At 41.1% G+C, this 19,559-nt stretch overlaps 1 protein-coding gene across 1 annotated transcript in view; it reads left to right on the top strand.

Moving 5' to 3' along the window:
• HSD17B4 (hydroxysteroid 17-beta dehydrogenase 4) overlaps positions 1-19,559 on the top strand; it is a 321,488-nt gene that overhangs the window by 150,754 nt on the left and 151,175 nt on the right. Inside the window, exons 12-13 of the mRNA XM_075836285.1 lie at positions 13,666-13,772; positions 17,519-17,755. Coding sequence (XP_075692400.1) covers positions 13,666-13,772; positions 17,519-17,755 — 344 coding nt within the window. The remainder of the gene's footprint in view (positions 1-13,665; positions 13,773-17,518; positions 17,756-19,559) is intronic.

Raw genomic sequence — 19,559 nt, 5'->3', positions numbered from 1 at the left:
GCCTTGTGACGACAGACCCAAAGATAGAACAGCACTCTGCGGGTGCTAAAAAAAAATTTGCAGAGTGAATGAATGGATGCTGGATTCACTATGCTTTATAATTGTGAATCTAGTATAAAAATACATAAGAAATGGTACTATACTAAATATGACTTCCTTGTCTGTCCAAGTTTGTCACTTGGACAATATGTTATAATATCACAATGTATTATCTCTGGGTTTTACATAAAATTGCAGGTTACCCTTCCGCATTATCCCAGTTCGGCATGACAAATTCAGCTTTGATGCATCTCTACATGATGATTTTATGTTTAACTAGCACTTTGTCCTATAAAAGAGTTCAATTTAATAAGAAACCAAACATTCTACTGATATTATGAATATGAGCGTTATTAATGCTGATATATTTTTTTTAATGCTTCGATGATGGACTCATCCCAAATTTTATTAAAAAATAAGTATTCCAATCGTTGTATTTATTTCTCTTTGACTTCTCTCTTATTGAGAATCATTATGCAGGGTTGCTCCCTGTCTTCATTTGATGTAGATGTCGGTTTTCCGTACTCCTGCCCTTGCCGTGCTTCTTTGCAACACAATAGAAGTGATTTCATTTCTCCTCATTGCATGCTTTCATTTCCTCCTCTTGTCACAGCAGGGTGTGCTGTGTATTCAGTTTTTCTCTTGCTGATGATGGTCATGAATTGCAATAATTTGCCAACACAAGTGATTTTTTTTTATGTTATCTGTTAAGAAATACGATTGGGGAGGTATGATTTAAAATGGGAAACAAATTTGTGTTGACTCACACTCTCCGCACTTTGCATTCCTGCTGTTTTCCTTGCGATGTACTGAAGGCATTTTGAAAACACTGGCACAATACGCTGTATATATTCAATATCTGATCTTTGTTGCGTATGTCTGTCAGCTAAAATATTGCTATTCCTTGAGCTGATACATCAAATGAGACATATATACAACAGAAGGATTTTTATTTCCTCTCCTTAGTGCGTGCGTGCGTGCGTGCGTGCGTGCGTTTACAGTCCACTAGGAGGTAATGAAATCATTATATTGGTGTTAGTGCACAGATGGATGTACATTTAAAACGCACCTTATTAGGTTTTAAATGAGAAATCAATTGTGACATTGTATCTACAAGTGGGCACATGCTCTGCGAATATCTGAGGTCCAGAAACAGGATGATTCCTCATGCTGCTGGCATTAACAAGTTTAGAATAATTTGCTCTCTGACTAGACTTTTCTAGTAGACTGTTCCGTTTGAAGTATAAAGATTACAGAAAACTGTACGTTGTTAATTGCTTTCTTTCAGCCATTGAATGGCTCTACATGCTTGATGTGAATATAGTGTTTCACTCTACAAATTGTTCTTCAATGAAATGCCGTCTCTAAAAGTCACCCATTTAAAGTCACACTACAAAGAGAAAAAAAAATTAAGGAAAACACATTTGCTATCTTGTAGCATATGTTAAGTTTCCTCTGGTAAGTAAATCTTTCCTCCATATATAAAAAAAATATAAATAAATAAATATATATATATATTATCCACAAACTAGCAAAAACAGCAGCACTCACAAACAAATGTGTGTATGTATATATATCTCTTGCAGCACTCCAAGTTCAAATTATAAAACTGTGGTTTATTCAGACAGCCTCAACGTTGCAACATTTCAATCCCACATTGGGATCTTTCTCGAGCATGATGTGCTGCCGACGAACGATCGTGTTTATGGCGGCATAAAATATGCAATGAGGACGAACGAGCATTTTACTTGGGACAAAGATTGGGAACAAGCATTCAAGCAAATGAATGTGTTGCAGATGTTTATCTCTGTTAGACATGTCGTCATAACATTATTTGTATGTTGAAACCCCATCTCTAGAGAATTGCTGGATAGATACTTTTAAAAAGATACTATACCCTAGATCAGGGGTCTCAAACTCGGCCGGGTAAGTGGGCCGCATATAGAAAAAATGGGAAGTTGACGGGCCGCATTACTTTCAAATTTGATACAATACAAAATTATTATTAATCAATTCGTTATTTGAACTACAATAACACTATTACTATAATAATAATACTACATTACTATAATAATATCGCTAGGTTTAAAATGTGAGATTTCTCCACGTGCTTGTTTCAACAATCCAGCTTTCCAGTTTGTGTCGCTAAATGCAGTCCAGAGGCTGTTAGCAGCGTTTGGCAGACACACATGTCATGATTGGGCAGCCCCTTTTTAGATAGTGCCGCGGTGCCCTCGGTGGATGCTGCCGCGGTGCCCTCGGTGGATGCTGCCGCGGTGCCCTCGGTGGATGCTGCCGCGGTGCCCTCGGTGGATGCTGCCGCGGTGCCCTCGGTGGATGCTGCCGCGGTGCCCTCGGTGGATGCTGCCGCGGTGCCCTCGGTGGATGCTGCCGCGGTGCCCTCGGTGGATGCTGCCGCGGTGCCCTCTGTGGATGCTGCCGCGGTGCCCTCTGTGGATGCTGCCGCGGTGCCCTCTGTAGATAATGCAACACACCCCTAGATAAGGCCACCGTGCCCTTCGCAGATGCTACCACAGTGATGTCAGGGTCTTGCCCAGAGCTGGAGTCCCGGAGCAGAGCTGCTTCTAGCACTCGAACTACAGTAGATTTGTGACTGCAGCTCTGGATTTGTTTGGAGTATGGGACCTGATGTTACAGTACAGTTGTGACTGCAGCACTGGATGTGACTGGAGTATAGCACATTATATAATAGTAGAGTTGTGACTGGAGCTCTGGATTTGTTTGGAGTATAAGACGAGATGTTTGCATCTGCATCTACTGATCTTGCAGTAGAGTTGTGAGTGTAGCTGTGGATGTCTCTGGAGTATATAGTACATGATGTTACAGTAGAGTTGTGACTGCAGCTCTGGATGTGACTGGAGTAAAGTACATGATATAATAGAAGAGTTGTGAGTGCAGCCTGGGATTCCAGCTCTGCGCATGACATCACTGTCCATATATGGACAGAGGTCAGGGGCAACCCGAGAGCTGGAGTCCCGGGCAGAGCGCTAGTAGGTTCTTCCTGGGACTCCAGCTGTGCTCCTGACATCACTGGGACTCCTGCTCTGGGGAAGCCCCTGACATCATTGTCGATGTATGGACAGCGATGTCAGAGGCTTCCCCAGAGCAGAACCTATACTAGCGCTCTGCCCGGGACTCCGCTCTGGGGAAGACCCTGACACACTGTCCATATATGGGCAGCAATGTCAGGGAATTCCAGAGTCTCGGAGCAGAGCCGATACTAGCGGCTCTGTGTCCGCGGGCCGCAGATGACAGCCCCAGGGGCCGCATGCCGCGGGCTTGAGACCCCTGCCCTAGATTATGAACTCCAGAGGACAAGTAGCGGATTTCACGATTACTGAGAGCCCCCAAGGTCTGAAACTTGCCAGGCAACCTGATTTTTTTAATTTCATGCCTTTGTGTTGGATTCATTATATTCTAGATTTTCACATTTTTAAGTTACTTGTACTTACCCAATGTATTTGTGTAATTGATTTCAACAACCGTACATGTGGAGTACTAGTATTAGTTTGCTCAAAGTTAGAATGGTTTCTTTACTTTTAAGGTCTCTGAAGCTAAAGGGTAAATATAAACTTGTCACCACTACTGGTGAGATGGTTCTCTTTATAATTTTTATGGTTAATAATCATACCAATATCTCTAGTTACCAGGGAGGATTTTATATACGAAGGTAGCAGATAAAAACCATTACCAAAAAAGTAATGGTATCCGTATTAATACAGTAAAACTCGATATAAAAAATATATGTAAATAACAGAACTCCCTGATGTTAACCCCCTTCCCGACATTTGGCGTATGGGTACGCCATGGAAAGCATTGACTTCCCGCATCTTGCCGTACCCATACGCCGAATGTTTGGGACCGGCTCAGAAGCTGAGCCGGTGCCATCATCACCGGATCTCAGCTGTATCTTACAGCTGACATCCGGCTGTAACGGCGGGGACCGAAATTAGCTTCGATCCCCGCCATTAACCCCTTAAGTGCAGCGCTCAAACGCGATCGCTGCATTTAAGGTGTTTGCAGCTCATTGGAACACCAGCAATGAATTTGCCGGGGTTCCGGTGGCTGCAATGGCAACCGGAGGCCTAATACTGGCCTCCCGGTCTGCCTAGCACGGAAACCGGTCAAGATCCGCCCGGCGGCGGAGCCTGATCGGCTTCCGTAGCTGCCGGCAAGATGGCGTTGGCTCAGGAGCTGATCCGGCGTCATCAGCGGTGGAAGTCAGCTGTATGTTACAGCTGACATCCACCTGTAACGGCAGGAACCGGAGCTAGCTCCGATCCCTGCCATTAACCCCTTCGATGCAGCAATCGAAAGCGATTGCTGCATCGTAGCAGTTACTAGCAGATCGCCAGCCCTAACAGGCAATCGGGACTGGCGACTGCTGCTATGGCAACAGGAGACACAATGGTCTCCTGCTCTGCCATTACGGAAGCCGATTAGGCTCCGCCGGGAGGCGAAGCCTAATCGGCTTGCTGTCAGTGAATGACTGACACATCTAATACATTGCACTACGTAGGTAGTGCAATGTATTAGAAAAAAATAAATCTGACAGCTGGACCTTCAAGTCCCCTAGCGGGACTTGAGAAAAAGTGTAAAAAAAAAGTGAAAAAAATAAAAGTTTGAAAACAATAAAAGTTTCAAGTAATACAATAAAACACAATCCCCCTTTGACTCTTATCAAGTCCTTTATTATTGAAAAAAAATAATAAATCATACGTATTTGGTATCGCCGCGACCGTAACGACCTGAGGTATCAAAATATGATATTATTTATTGCATGCGGTGAACAGCGTAAAAGAAAACGTAAAAAACTATACCAGAGTGTCTGTTTTTTGGTCACTTTGCTCTATAAATATAGGAATAAAAAGTGATCAAAAAGTCGCACGTATTCCAAAAATGGTACCTATAAAAACTATAGCTTGTCTCACAAAAAAACAAGCCCTCATACAGCTCCGTCGACAAAAAAATTAAAAAGTTATGGTTCTCACAACTTGGCGACAGAAAAAATACATTATTTGTACAAAAGTAATTTTATTGTGCAAAAAGTTGTAAAACATAAAAAAGTGCTATAAATTAGGTATCGCCGGAATCGTACGGACCCGCAGAATAAAGTTAACATGTAGTTTGCAACGCATGGTGAACGCTGTATAAAAAAAACTAAATAAAACTATGCCAGAATTGCGGTTTGTTTGTTTACCTGGCCTCCCAAAAAATAGGATAAAAGGTAATCATAAAGTCGCATGTACCCCAAAATGGTACCAATAATAACTACAGCTCGTCCCGCAAAAAAACAGCCCTCATACCACTAAGTCTATGAAAAAATAAAATTAGTTATGGCTCGAATAAGTCGGGAAATAAAATATATGCAGTTGTGCCCGAGGGGAACATTTCTTCTGTTTGAAGAGGCGATTTATGAAGGACCTAAAATTAGGGAACCAGGAAAGGGAGGGCCCAAACATATCCGCTGGAAGCGCCGGTTCCCCGTATTATACCAGGACAACACTTCCCAGCAAAATTCCCCAAACCCCAAACTGCAAAGGCGCGGAGTGTGGACCAAAAGGGGGATAAGAAAGGACGCCATATATCCGTGCAACACCGGCCTGTGCAGAAAGGATTGAGCACAGCGTAACACACGTCTATGGATCATTTTATTGTTTTTTTTTACCCCATTATTATACCACCTGACTATGCCCCTTATATACTCCGCCCGGCTTACATGTACCGCCACATTATAAACGGAAACGCCAGCAATACTCAAACAAATCTACTACCAAGCAAAATCCGCTCTCCAAAAGCCAAATGGCTTTTCCTCCCATCTGAACCCTACAGCGTCCCCAAACAGCAGTTTCCTTCCACATATATGGCACCGTCATACCCGGGAGAACCCTTTTAGCAATTTTTGGGGTGTGTGTCTCCAGTGGCATAAGCTGGGCACTACATATTTGCCTCTGAATTGGCATATCTAGGGAACAATATAAATTTTTAATTTGCACCATCCGCAGTGCATTCATTTATGGAAAAGACCTGTGGGGTGAAATGCTCACTACACCCCTTAACAAATGCCTTGAGGGGTGTAGTTTCCAAATGGGGTCACTTCTCAGGGGTTTCTTTTTATTATTTCATATCTGAGCCTCTGCAGTTGTGAACCAATACTTTGTAAATCGCCAAATTAGGCCTCAATTTTACATGGTACTCTTTCACTCCTGAGCCTGGTCAAATGTCCAGGCAAAAGATTAGTGCCCCATGTAGGGTGTTTCTAAAACCAGGAAACCCAGCATAATAATTAGAGAGCTGTCTTGTTATGGTGGCACAAGCTGGGCACCACATATTGGCATATCTATGGAAAAAATCCAATTTTCACTCTGCAACATCGAGTTAACACTAATTTCTACAAAACACCTGCAGGGTTAAAATGCTTACTACACCACTAGGTAAATGCATTGAGGGGTGTAGTTTCCAAAATTGGGTCACTTCTGGGGGGTTTCCACTGTTTTGGGCCCACAATCGCCCAGAAACCAATCCAGCAACATCTGCACTCCAAATGGCGGTCCTTCCCTTCTGAGCCCTGCCGTGTGCCCAGACAGCAGTTTATGACCACATATGAGGTATTGCCGTACTCGGGAGAAATTGCTTTACAAATGTTGAGTTTTTTTTTTTTTTTTCCTTTTATTTGTTGCGAAAATGAAAAAATTTGCGCTAAAGCTACGTCTTATTGAAGAAAAAGGATTGTTTTTATTTTCACTGCCCAATTCTAATAAATTCTATGAAACATCTGTGGGGTCAAAATGCTCACTACGCCCCTAGATGAATTCCTCAATGGGTGTAGTCTCCAAAATGGGGTCACTTGTGGGGGGTTTCCACTGTTTTGTCCCCTCAGGGACTTCGTAAATGTGACAAGGCCTCCGCAAACCATTCCTGCTAAATGTGATCTCCAAAAGCCAAATGGCACTCCATCCCTTCGTAGCCCTGCCGTGTGTCCAAACAGCCGTTTATTACCACATGTGGGGTATTGTTTTACTCGGGAGAAATTGCTTTACAAATTTTGCAGTGCTTTTTCACCTTCAGTACTTGTGGAAATGAGAAAAAATTAGCTAAACCTACATTTTCTTTGAAAAAATTTAGATTGTGATTTTCAGGGCCTACTTCCAATAATTTATGCAAAAAACCTCTTGGGTCAAAACGCTCACTATACCCCTAGATAATTTCCTCAATGGGTGTAGTTTCCAAAATGGGGTCACTTGTGGGGGGTTTCCACTGTTTTTTGTCCCCTCAGGGGCTTTGTAAATGTGACATGTCCTCCGCAAACATTCCTGCTAAATGTGAACTCCAAAAGCCAAATAGCGCTCTTTCCCTTCTCAGCCACGCCGTGTCTCCAAACAGCCGTTTATTACCACATGTGGGGTACTGTTTTACTCGGGAGAAATTGCTTTACAAATTTTGTGGTGCTTTTTCTCCTTCAGTCTTTGTGGAAATGAGAAAAAATTAGCTAAACCTACATTTTCTTTGAAGAAATGTTGATTTTAATTTTCACGGCCTACTTCCAATAATTTCTGTAAAAAACCTGTGCGGTCAAAATGCTTACTGTACCCCTAGATAATTTCCTTGAGGTGTGTAGTTTCCCAGATGGGGTCACTTTTGGGGGATTTTGACTGTTTTGGCACCGCAAGAGCCCTTCAAACCTGACATGGTGCCTAAAATGTATTCTAACAAAAATAAGGCCCCAAAATCCACTAGGTGTTCCTTTGCTTCTGAGGCCGGTGCTTCAGCCCAGTAGCACGCTACGGCCACATGTGGGATATTTCCTAAAACTGCAGAAACTGGGCAACAAATATTGAGTTGCATTTCTCTGGTAAAACCTTCTGTGTTATAAAAAAAATTGTATTAAAAATTTATTTCTGCAAAAAAATATGAAATTTGTACATTTCACCTCTACTTTGCTTTAATTCCTGTGAAATGTGTAAAGGGTTAAGACATTTTCTAAATGCTGTTTTGAATACTTTGAGGGGTGCAGTTTTTAAAATGGGGTGACTTTTTTGGGGGTTTCTAATATATAAGGCCCTCAAAGCCACTTCACAACTGAACTGGCCCCTGTAAAAATGGCCTTTTGAAATTTTCTTGAAAATGTGAGAAATTGCTGCTAAAGTTCTAAGCCTTGTGATGTCATAGAAAAATAAAAGGATGTTCAAAAAACAATGCCGATCTAAAGTAGACATATGGGTGATGTTAATTAGCAACAATTTTGTGTGGTATAACTGCCTGTCTTACAAGCAGATACATTTAAATTGAGAAAAATTCTAATTTTTGCAATTTTTCGCAATTAAATACTGAACATATCGAGCAAATTTTGCCAGTAACTTAAAGTCCAATATGTCACGAGAAAACCATCTCAGAATCGCTTGGATAGGTGAAAGCATTCCGGAGTTATTACCACATAAAGTGACACATGTCGGATTTGAAAAATGAGGCTCGGTCAGGAAGGTCAAAAGTGGCTAAAGAGGGAAGGGGTTAATAAAGCTCTGTGCTCTCCTATATAAAGGATAATGAACAGAATACAGCTGTTATTTGTGCCTTGTGCTATTCATACTCCACTGAAAATTCAAAAAGGGTTTGTTTTTATCACAAGCACACTTTAATGTGTGACACAAATATCTCATTTTAAAATGCACGATTACATGGTGGCCACTGAGATGAATGGCCATCCATGTACTACATAGACTCCCTGAGTACCCCAGAGCGAGAGATGTTTCTTATCAGCTCTATTCTCTGGCTCATAGAAGGGTGCTCCGAACAGGGGATCCCACTCAGATGTCCCTATGCCCTAAATAAGGTATATGGATGGGCTGTACTGATTAGACAACCCATTTTAACCCCTTAAGGACGCAGCCTAGTTTGGGCCTTAAGGCTCAGAGCCCATTTTTCAAATCTGACATATTTCACTTTATGTGGTAATAACGTCGGAATGCTTAAACCTATCCAAGCGATTTTGAGATTGTTTTCTCGTGACACTTTGGGCTTCATGTTCGTGGTAAAATTTGGTCGATATATTCAGTCTTTATTTGTGAAAAATTGCAAAATTTAGAGAAAATTTACAAAAAATAGCATTTTTCAGAATTTAAATGCATCTGCTTGAAAAACAGACGTTTATACCACCCAAATTAGTTACTAGTTCACATTTTCCATATGTCTACTTTAGATTGGCATCGTTTTTTGAACCTTATTTTATTTTTCTTGGACGTTACAAGGCTTAGAACATAAACAGCAATTTCTCATATTCTTAAGAAAATTTCAAAAGCCTTTTTTTGTAGGTACCAGTTCAGTTCTGAAGTGGATTTGAGGGGCCTATGTATTATAAACCCCCATAAAACACCCCATTTTAAAAACTAGATCCCTCAAAGTATTCAAAACAGCATATAGAAAGTTTTTTAACCCTTCAGGCATTTCACAGGAATTAAAGCAAAGTGGAAATGAAATTTGCAAATTTCATTTTTTCTGCTGAATTTCAATTTTATTAAATTTTTTTCTGTAACAGAGAAGGTTTTACCAGAGAAATACTACTAAATATGTATTGTCCAGATTCTGCAGTTTTTAGAAATGTCCCACATGTGGCTCTAGTGCGCTCGTGGACTAAAACACAAGCCCCAGAACAAAGAAGCACCTAGTGCATTTTGAGGCCTCTTTTTTATTAGAATATATTTTAGGCAGCATGCCAGGTTTGAAGAGGTGTTGAGGTATCAAAACAATGGAAACCCACCAGAAGTGACCCCATTTTGGAAATTACACCCCTCAAGGAATTCATTTATGGTTTTTGTTATCATTTTGACCGCACAGTTTTTTCACAGCACCTATTTGAATTGGGCTGTGAAATGAAAAAAATTATATTTTTTCCAATAAGATGTCATTTTTGATCAAAATTTCTTATTTTCACAGGGAACAACATACCCCATTTTGTTGCCCAATTTGTCCTTATTGCGGCAATACACCATTTGTGGTGATAAACGGCCGTTTGGGCCCATGGGAGGGCTCAGAAGGAAAGGACCACCATTTGGCCTACTGGAGCTTTTCTGGTGCTAAGTCATGTATGCAGAAGCCCCTGAGGTACCAGTACAGTTGAAACCCCCGAGAAGTGACCCCATTTTAAAAACTACACCCCTTAAGACATTCATCTAGAGGTGTAGTGAGCATTTTGACCCCACAGGTACTGTGTAAAAGATAATGCGCAGCAGATGGTGCAGTGTGAGATTTGCAATTTTATATATGTATATGCCATTTCAGTGTCCGATATAGTGTGCCCAGCATGCGCCACCGGAGATATACACCCCTTAAATTGTAATGTGGGTTCTCCTGGGTACGGCAATACCCTACATGTGGCTGTTATCAGCTGCCTGGGCATATGGCAGGGCTCAGAAGGGAAAGATGAGGGGGGTAAGCTGTGCGGAGTGCATCAGGGTAAATTAAAAATCAAGGGATGTATGATACATTTTAAAACAATCTTTTATACAGAGCCCTGGTTTTTCGGGACACGTGTCACATTAGTATATTGTGTTCTTCCTTATCCCCCTCTTATAGCAGACTCTGCACCTCTTTTGACTCTTTCCCTTTCCACCGGTTTGGGGAACTTCTCCTGGAAAGTGTTGCCCTGGTACGATGCGTGTGGCCTCGCTTCCAGAAGTACTGGGTCCCTAAAGATTAGATCTTGAAATTCCTGGAAAGTTCCCCTCTGGCCTGCACATCGACGTAGCACGTACGCATTGTACAAAGCCATCTGTATGATGTGCCCGGCCAGCTTCTTATACCACACCGCATGGCGCTGTAGGGCTTCAGGACTTGATTTGACAAGTCCATCCCTCCCATGTACCTATTGTAGTCCAGGATGCAGTCTGGTTTGGGGGTGGCCTTTCCTTCATATATCCTAAATCTGTAGGTATACCCTGATGCACTCTCGCACAGCTTAGACATCTTCACGCCATACCTTGCCCTCTTACCCGGCAGGTACTGGCGGAATTGAACCCTCCCTTTAAAATGTACCAGGGACTCATCAATAGAAATACACTTCTCGGGGGTGTATGCTTGGGAAAACCGGGCACTGAAACGGTCTAATAGGGGTCTCCGTTTATACAAACGGTCAAAACTGGGGTCATCTCTGGGTGGGCACGGCTCATTATCAGTATAATGTAAGAAGCGAAGTATTGCCTCATTTATTTATTTTTTTAGGTTCCAGCTCAGTTCTGAAGTTGCTTTGAGGGGCCCATATATTAGAAACCCCTATCAAACACCCCATTTTAGAAACTAGACCCCTCAAAGTATTCACAACAGCATTTAGAAAGTTTATGAACCCTTTAGGTGTTTCACAAAAATTTAGAGCAAAGTAGAGGTGAAATTTACTTTTTATTTTTTGTCAGAAAATCCTCTTCATACCATTTTTTTTATAACACAAAAGTATTTATCAGAGAAACGCAACTCAATACTTATTGCCCAGATTCTGCAGTTTTGATAAATATCCCACATGTGGCCCTCGGGCGGTAATGGACTGAAGCACCGGCCTCCGAAGCAAAGGAGCACCTAGTGGATTTTGAGCCCTCTTTTTTATTAGGCACCATGTCCGGTTTGAAGAGGTCTTGTGGTGCCAAAACATTGGAAACCCCCCAAAAGTGACCCCAATTTGGAAACTAGACCCCTTGAGGAATCCATTGCAGTTTTCATGTCATGCATGCGGCTTTTTGATCAGTTTTTATTCTATTTTTAGGTGGCGTGGTGACTAAAAAACAGCAATTCTACTATTGTTTTTTTATTCTATTTTTTTTACAGCGTTCACCGTGCGCTATAAATGACATATTCACTTTATTCTGCGTGGCGATACGATTACGGCGATACCAGATGTTTATAGTTTTTTTTTATGTCTTATGGCGTTTGCACAATAAAATACGTTTTGTAAACAATCATTCACTTTTTGTGTTACCTTATTCTAAGCGCCAGAACGTTTTTATTTTTCAATCAATAAAGCCGTGCGAGGACTTATTTTTTGCGTAACGAACTGTAGTTTCGATCAGGACCATTTTTCGGTACATGCGACTTTTTGATCTCTTTTTATTCCATTTTTTGGGAGGTGAAGTGACCAAACAATTGTTATTGTGGTACGGTTTATTATTTTATTTTTTTACGGCGTTCACCGTGCGGGATAAATAACAAAATAATTTTGTAGTTCAGGCCGTCACGGACGCGGCGATACCAATTATGTATAGTTTATTTGTTTGTTTATATATTTTTATTAATAATAAACGACTGATAATGGAAAAGGGGGGATTTTTACTTTTAATACTTTTAAAACTTTTATTTTCTTATTTTTAAACAACTTTTTTTAACTTTTTTTTTACTGTATTACTTTGTCCCACTAGGGGACTTGAGGGCAGGAGGCCCTGATCGCTATTCTAATACACTGCACTACATGCGTAGTGCAGTGTATTAGAACTGTCAGCTACTCACTGACAGCAAGCATAGTGGGTCCTGACGTTGTCAGGACCCACTAGGCTTCCGTCTATGGCATAGCCGGACGCCATTGTTTGGTGTCCGGTTGCCATAGTCACCATCGCCGGCCGCTATCGTGTAGCAGGCCGGCGATGGCGGATTAACCCCTAAGAAGCCGCGATCGCTATTGAACGCGGCTTCTGAGGGGTTAATCGGCGGGGAGCTCCGCGATCGGTCCAGGCACATTGAGCAGTGATAGTCTGCTGTCGGAAACAGCAGCTATCACAGCTCATGAACGCGCACCGCGCGAACGGCGCCGTGTTTACTCCATGACATACTATTATGTCATGGAGCGCGAACGATGCACTTACCATGACATAATAGTATGTCCTGGAGCGTTAAGGGGTTAATAAATTAGTTGTGAGTGCTAAGGGAGAGTAAGTATTCATGTGAAGTGAAAAATTGGAGGAATGCACCAATAATTATCATCTTCACTAATGTTCCAAGAAAGGCCATATAAATGTATATGGCATTAGAAGGAATTCATGTCAAAATCACTGCTTGATCTGAAATGGTACAAATATATTTTCTTAAAAGACACACGTGTAAAAAGCATGGAACTCCTCAAGGGAAGCGCCGCTAGTCCTTTGTTTTCAGCAATGGATCATTGGATATCATTGGTGTAGACACGTTCTAGTAAAGCGCTTCAAATAGTCTTTTACGCCAGTCACTTGTGATGATACATTACCATCATGGATTTACCTATAGGTTAGCACTTGCATTGATTGAACACGGAAAGCTGTATGACGCTTTCAAAATCATCATTACTATTTTAGTTATACATAGAATTGGGTTAATGCCTGAGAGTAGAAATTGCTTGAGTCAAAAGAGCTCTTTAGGTCCTAATAAAGTATCTCTCCCATGGTAACTTGATTAAATCATGTATTACAGGAGGTTATCTTCACAGCAGCATGGCAGGGTGGTTGGCAGGCAGCTTAATAATGGTACTGCGATGTCGCAAGTGTTTAAAATCGAAGATTGCAATCTGTTCGAATTCATTTTGGTGTTTTGCACTTTTAGAACAATACACGAATAAACACAAAAATACGTATAATCCATTTTTTTTCTATATCGCATTAGAATCCGCGGGCACCCTGTATGAAGTCCTGTCGTCCATTGACTCTGGTAAAGGCATTTCTATGAATCCCACAAGCCAGCATACTACATCTTCTAGCACCATTGACCCGGTGAGTGTGGTCATCCAAAGTGTTTTTTTTTATTTATGAATTTTTATATTATTATTATTATTATTCCATCTCAAAATTGTATGTACTACCTTTTCAATGTTAAATGTTTAAAAAATTGCAATCTGCATTATTTTATTTATAAGCAGTGGCAGACTAAGTAGACCATCGACCCTGGGCTGTTTCCCAAACTCGAGCCCCCCTACTCCACCGCCGCCCTGCCATGCCGTGTCTATAGTTAACACCAACTTTCTGTGCAATCATTGACAAATAGGTGTTACGATTCCACTTGTCAAAGGGGTGTTTCACTGCATACTGCAAGTCTGCAACCATCGCTGACTGCATCACACGGTGTTTACAAAGGGAATGGTGACACCTATTTGTCTATTAGTCCTGGACTACACAAAAACTTTGTGGAATACAAGGATTTCCTATAATAAACATGTCAGTAGAGGTGACAGATTCTCTCTAAATCCATTGACTCACAGGTGACGTGTTCTCAGATTCTAGTCGTTGTTTTTCTCTTTTCTTCTCCATCCGATCCAGACTTCTCCCGACCTCGACCTATTTTTGCAGAATTTGCTACTCCGTTGTCTTCGGCTCCTCGCTTTTCCAACATTTCCGCACCTATAAACTAATATAAAATTCTCATGGTGCCACACACGCCCCTAAATATAATCACACCATACACTGTGCCCCTGAATATAATAGTGCCATACACTGCGCCCCTGAATATAATAGTACTATACACTGTGTGACTGTATATAATTACTATACGCACTGCCCCTATATATAATAGTACCATACACTGTGACTATTGTATTCAGGGGCAAACACTGTAAAGTAAATCACACACAGTGTAGATCGCGCCACGCACAGTGCCCCCGTAGGTCGCACCACGTGCAGTGCCCCCATCCGTGCCCACTGAAAAAAACAAAAACCAAAAAACCTGCTCACCTGTCCCCGTTCCCGCCTTGTCCTCCAGCGATGCAGGACTAGTCTCTTCTACCAGGCCTTATCCAGCTGAACAACGCAGGCAGTTCATTGACGTCATCATTGCGCCGCCTGTATAATTGGTAAAGTGAATGGTGGAGCAAGAACTTATAGTTCCCATGCTACGCCAGTGCTAGATTGATCAACTGTATCCGCGTACTAAGGATGGGCATATAATTGAGTGCAGGGGACTGGTTCTGGGTCCCATTTCTCCCCGGCTCACCAAACTGGCTGTAATTTTAATTACCTGTTCGGGAGAACCTGGGCGATCCAGCCGAATCCTGCCGATGTGATGCTCCACCATTGTTTATAAGGAGTACATAGGAAAGCATAGTATCATGAAAGAACTATGGACAACCTCTGTCCAATAGGGTATATGAACAATATAGAGGGGGATTGTGCCTACCCATTTCTAATATGCATTAACCAAAATGAAGGACTTCGAATCTGAGATGAGTCGTTTGGTACAAACCTCTACCTACTGATTTTATATCTGTGACATAAAGGGAACCCTGAGATCACTGATAACTTTCTTTTCATATTAAAGAAGCATTCATAAAAGTCCATTTTATGTTGTCTTCTATGGAGGTCTAAAGACACTGAACAGAATCCAATTGGCTCCTGCAGTGGTTTAACGGGCTCTTAAAAAAAATGTGACGTCTTCTGTCCATCCCTGTTTATATAGCTTTAGTTTACTAAAATTGTATAGTTTTACATTACGATTTTACACGAGCATTTTAGCTAGACAGGCAGGACAGCTGTATCAAGACATTGCAGTATGGTTCCCAGGCCTGTGTAATTTTTAAGGAATAAAATAAAAAATAACTTCTAATGCTTGGGGTCTCGTCCTTTAAAAACACAGGATTGATTATAGGTTTATCTCATCGTGGAATATGAGGTCTAATAAAACTGATCCATGTTGGAAAGGCTGCTCCGCAGGTTCAGCTGCAGAAAGAGAATGTTAATTATTTTTCATGTTTTCCTTTTGCTGTTCACTGATGGACCTTTATCCAGAGGCCATTCCATTCTGCCCCTGAAGGTTTTTGTAGTCGAATATGCAAGGGACTCACTCATACAGACATCCTTTTGTCTAAATAAAGGTGACTCACAACCTCCAAGCAATTTCCTATCCCAGTATGCGTATCCTGGAAGAATATTTGCTTAATTATTTTGCTCACTGCTATCAGTACATACTGCTGTTCTAGCCTTCCCCTGAATGGGCTTTCAGACTGCTGATGGAAATATACTGAGCAACAATTCTATATATTTTTTTTATTTTTTGAATCTTTGCTGTCTTTATCAGCAAGTTACATATAAATGTATGTACTGTTTTAGTATTTCCACATTGGTTGGGGCTACTGGTTTAATGAGTTGTCTTATGTCAAGAAACCCTGTCAATCCTATTAGGGCATATGGACTTTATAGAAGGTGTTCCCACCACTGAGGGCCCTCATCTATGTGCTAGAACTAAGAGTTACGTTGTGAGATCGGCTCTTTCACATCCTTGCATTACATAGACACCCGTTTGTTAAAATGTTCGGCATGTAATGCTACATTTTTCCTCCAGTGGGCACTCCCGCATAAATTAATGTCTAGGCATTGCTTCCTCCAGCGATAACCGCCGATTACTGGGGGTAAGAGAAGCTGGACCCAGGGCAATAAGTTGATCGTAAGACAGGCCCTTTATAAAGTAGCCATGTGGCGAAGTCAATTATTTTTGTAATTATTATTTTTTTTTTTTTTAAAAGGACCTGTTTTTTTTTTGTTTTGTTTTGTTTTGAACAATACAGGAGTCCTTCAAATTTCAGCACTAAAATTTTTGTGATATATGCTGATTGTGATATATGTAAGCACGATCTGCAGTCTGGGTTTTCCGTCCTTCTCCCCTTTGCATCTTCTCCTGTATTCTGAACGGTGGCGGTGGCTCTGGAACTTCTTTACCGAGGCTGAGATGAGGTGCGTCTCGCCAATGCAAAAGACAACACCTACTGAGGAGGGATGAGGTCTCCTCTCTGTACCTTTACTCATATATGTGGAAAAAAAAAATATATATATAGAACATATTTGCCACCAAAACGGAGTAAAAATACAAATTCACAGCACTGGAATCAGGAGAATGTTGGTAATAAGGGAAGGCATGTGGCTTAAAAAAAACAAAACATTGCTGGCCCTCTTTAGCAATAATGTGTATTTTAATAAATAGATGTTCAAAGAAACTGTGCAGTAGTTATTTATATTATGTGCACATAGTATCTAATTAGAATATTCGCTTCAGGAAACAAAATAAATAAAGTTCTCCTATGGTTATAAATAAAAATTATTACAAAATCTCCGCTTCACCTGTCTGCAGGAAATACATTGATATTTCTAAATCCTGTATGCATCCCATTGCAACAGATGCAGTGTTGAGTGTCTATATAAATGAAATGCCTCCTACTTAAGTTGCATTGCTTCTCAGGAAAGAAGAAATGTTTTATCCTTTAAAATCTGTCACTAGGACATCTGTTTTTTTTAGTTTCTCACATTCTAGTGATAAACGTCACCATCTTGCTGTCCTATTTCACCTTAATGCTTGCTGCTTGTCTTCTTTGTTACACAGTACCCTCCTATGATCAATAAGTGTCCATCCGCTGTGCTGCAGAACAGCCACATCACCTTTCATTATTCTGTCATGGGCTTGTGCCCAAATACATGAATTGGTGTGGAGAATTTACAATAGCTGAGGCTATTCTAATAGCTATTCTTGTTTCTTGTAGGCTCAGGCGATTGGAAAGAAGCTACCTACAACTGTGTACCAATACAACCACATGCAACCTATTCTATATGCTCTTGGAGTGGGCATGTCCACCAAGGATCCAGATCACCTGAAGTTCCTTTTTGAAGCAAGTGAAGACTTCAGCTGTTTACCAACATTCGGAGTCATTCTTTCTCAGGATGCCTTCATGGGTGGAGGACTTTCCTCAGTTCCGGGTCTTAATATTGATTTTACACGAGTAAGTTATTTTACTTCTACAAGGTTTGCAGTATGTTTGGTACCACATATATTTTATGGAAATTATTTAAACCTACTGTATCTTTGATTTCATTTATTTGAAGTCTGTACATTGCCCATATATCCAGATAGCGTATCGACAACAATTGGAAATGGGGACTATTTTTTTCTGTAGGGCCTAATGCCAACGGCGCGCGGGCCGCATTTTCGGGCCGTGGTCCCATACAAAGTATGGGAACACGGCCCGTAAACTACAAAAATTAGGACAAGCTCCATAATTCCCGGCACGGACACCTATCCATAGCGATACGGAAAGGTGCCCGCGGCCAATAGAACCGGGTGGGTCAGTAATTGCCGTCGGCGGCAAGCCGTCTGCATCAGGCTTTAGAGGGCTTACTTTAACCCCTTAGTGACCAGCCTATTTTAAGCCTTGATGACCAAGCTATTTTTTAAGTTTTTCCATCGCTGCATTCCAAGAGCTATAACTTTTTTTTTTTTTTTTTTTTTTGCGTCGACATAGCTGTATAAGGACTTGTTGTTTGCGGGACAAGTTGTATTTTTTAATAGCACCATTTTGGGTCACATAATTTATCGATTTTAACTTTTTTGTTAACTTTTTTTGAGGCATAATAGAAAAAAACCCAGCAATTTCTCCACTCTTTTTTTTGCATCTTTAGTTTGCGCCGCTTACCATGTGGTATAAATAACATAATAGCGTTATTGAACAGGTCGTTACAATTGCGACAATACCAAATTTTATATAGTTTTCCTGGGTTTTACTACTTTTACACAGTAAAAATAGTTTTTACGGTTTTTGTCTCCATATTTGAAGAGCCATAACTTTTTTTATTTTTCCACCGATGCAGCTTTAGGAGGGCTTTTTTTTTACGGGACGACTTGTAGTTTCTACCTGTACCATTTTGGAGTAAATGCCACTTTTTGATCACCTTTTTTTTTAAGGCAGGATGAACAGAAAACAGCAATTCTGGCATTGTTTTTTATTTTATTTTTCACTGCGCTCGCCGAGCTAGTTAAATAAAATAATAGCTTTATAGTTGGGGGTCGTTATGGACGTGGCAATACCAAATATGTGTAACTTTTTTACTTTTTTTTTCTTTTTTTCATAATAAAGCATTTTGTAAGGGGAAAAAGTTTTTTTTCTTTTTTTCTTTTCTTTACTTTTTTACTAGTCTCACTAGGGGACTTCACGATGCGATCGTCCGATCACTTTTATAATACTCTGCAATACTTCTATATTGCAGTGTATTACGGCCTGTCCGTTTACAATGGACAGGCATCTGCTAGGCCGTGACGGAGGCATGACCTAGCAGGCATCCACTACAGGCAGACCTGGGTGCCTTTATTAGGCTCCCGACTGCCATAGAAGACACTGGCACCCTGCGATCTCATAGCAGGGTGCCGGTGGGGTGAGGGAGGGATCTGCCTCCCCCTCTCCAAAACCACTTAGATGCGGCGCTCGCTATTGAGCGCCACATCTAAGGGGTTAAGCGGGCGGATTTCGATCCGCCCACTCGGGCAGCGCTGCCCCAAGTTCTCAGCTACCGCAGATTTATTCTGATGCAGCGCCATGAAAAGGCGTATTGACGGTCACTAACGGGTTAATTATGTAATTTTTATTTTAAATCATATCTTTATTTAGAACTTGGGCAAATAACTCATTCAGTGACACATAAAAATGTAAAAATAGAGGCTGTAGTTCTCCAGCGCTTTAAAAATCTACCGCCAAACCGCAGAAAAAAACAATTACATTTTCCCCCGCATAAAACAAAGCCTCATACAGCCAC

This window comes from Rhinoderma darwinii, chromosome 1 (genome assembly GCF_050947455.1).
Source record: "Rhinoderma darwinii isolate aRhiDar2 chromosome 1, aRhiDar2.hap1, whole genome shotgun sequence".
NCBI classification, from domain to species: domain Eukaryota; kingdom Metazoa; phylum Chordata; class Amphibia; order Anura; family Rhinodermatidae; genus Rhinoderma; species Rhinoderma darwinii.
The sequence above is the reverse complement of the archived record's forward strand: the minus strand, read 5'-3'. Positions and strand labels throughout refer to the sequence as shown.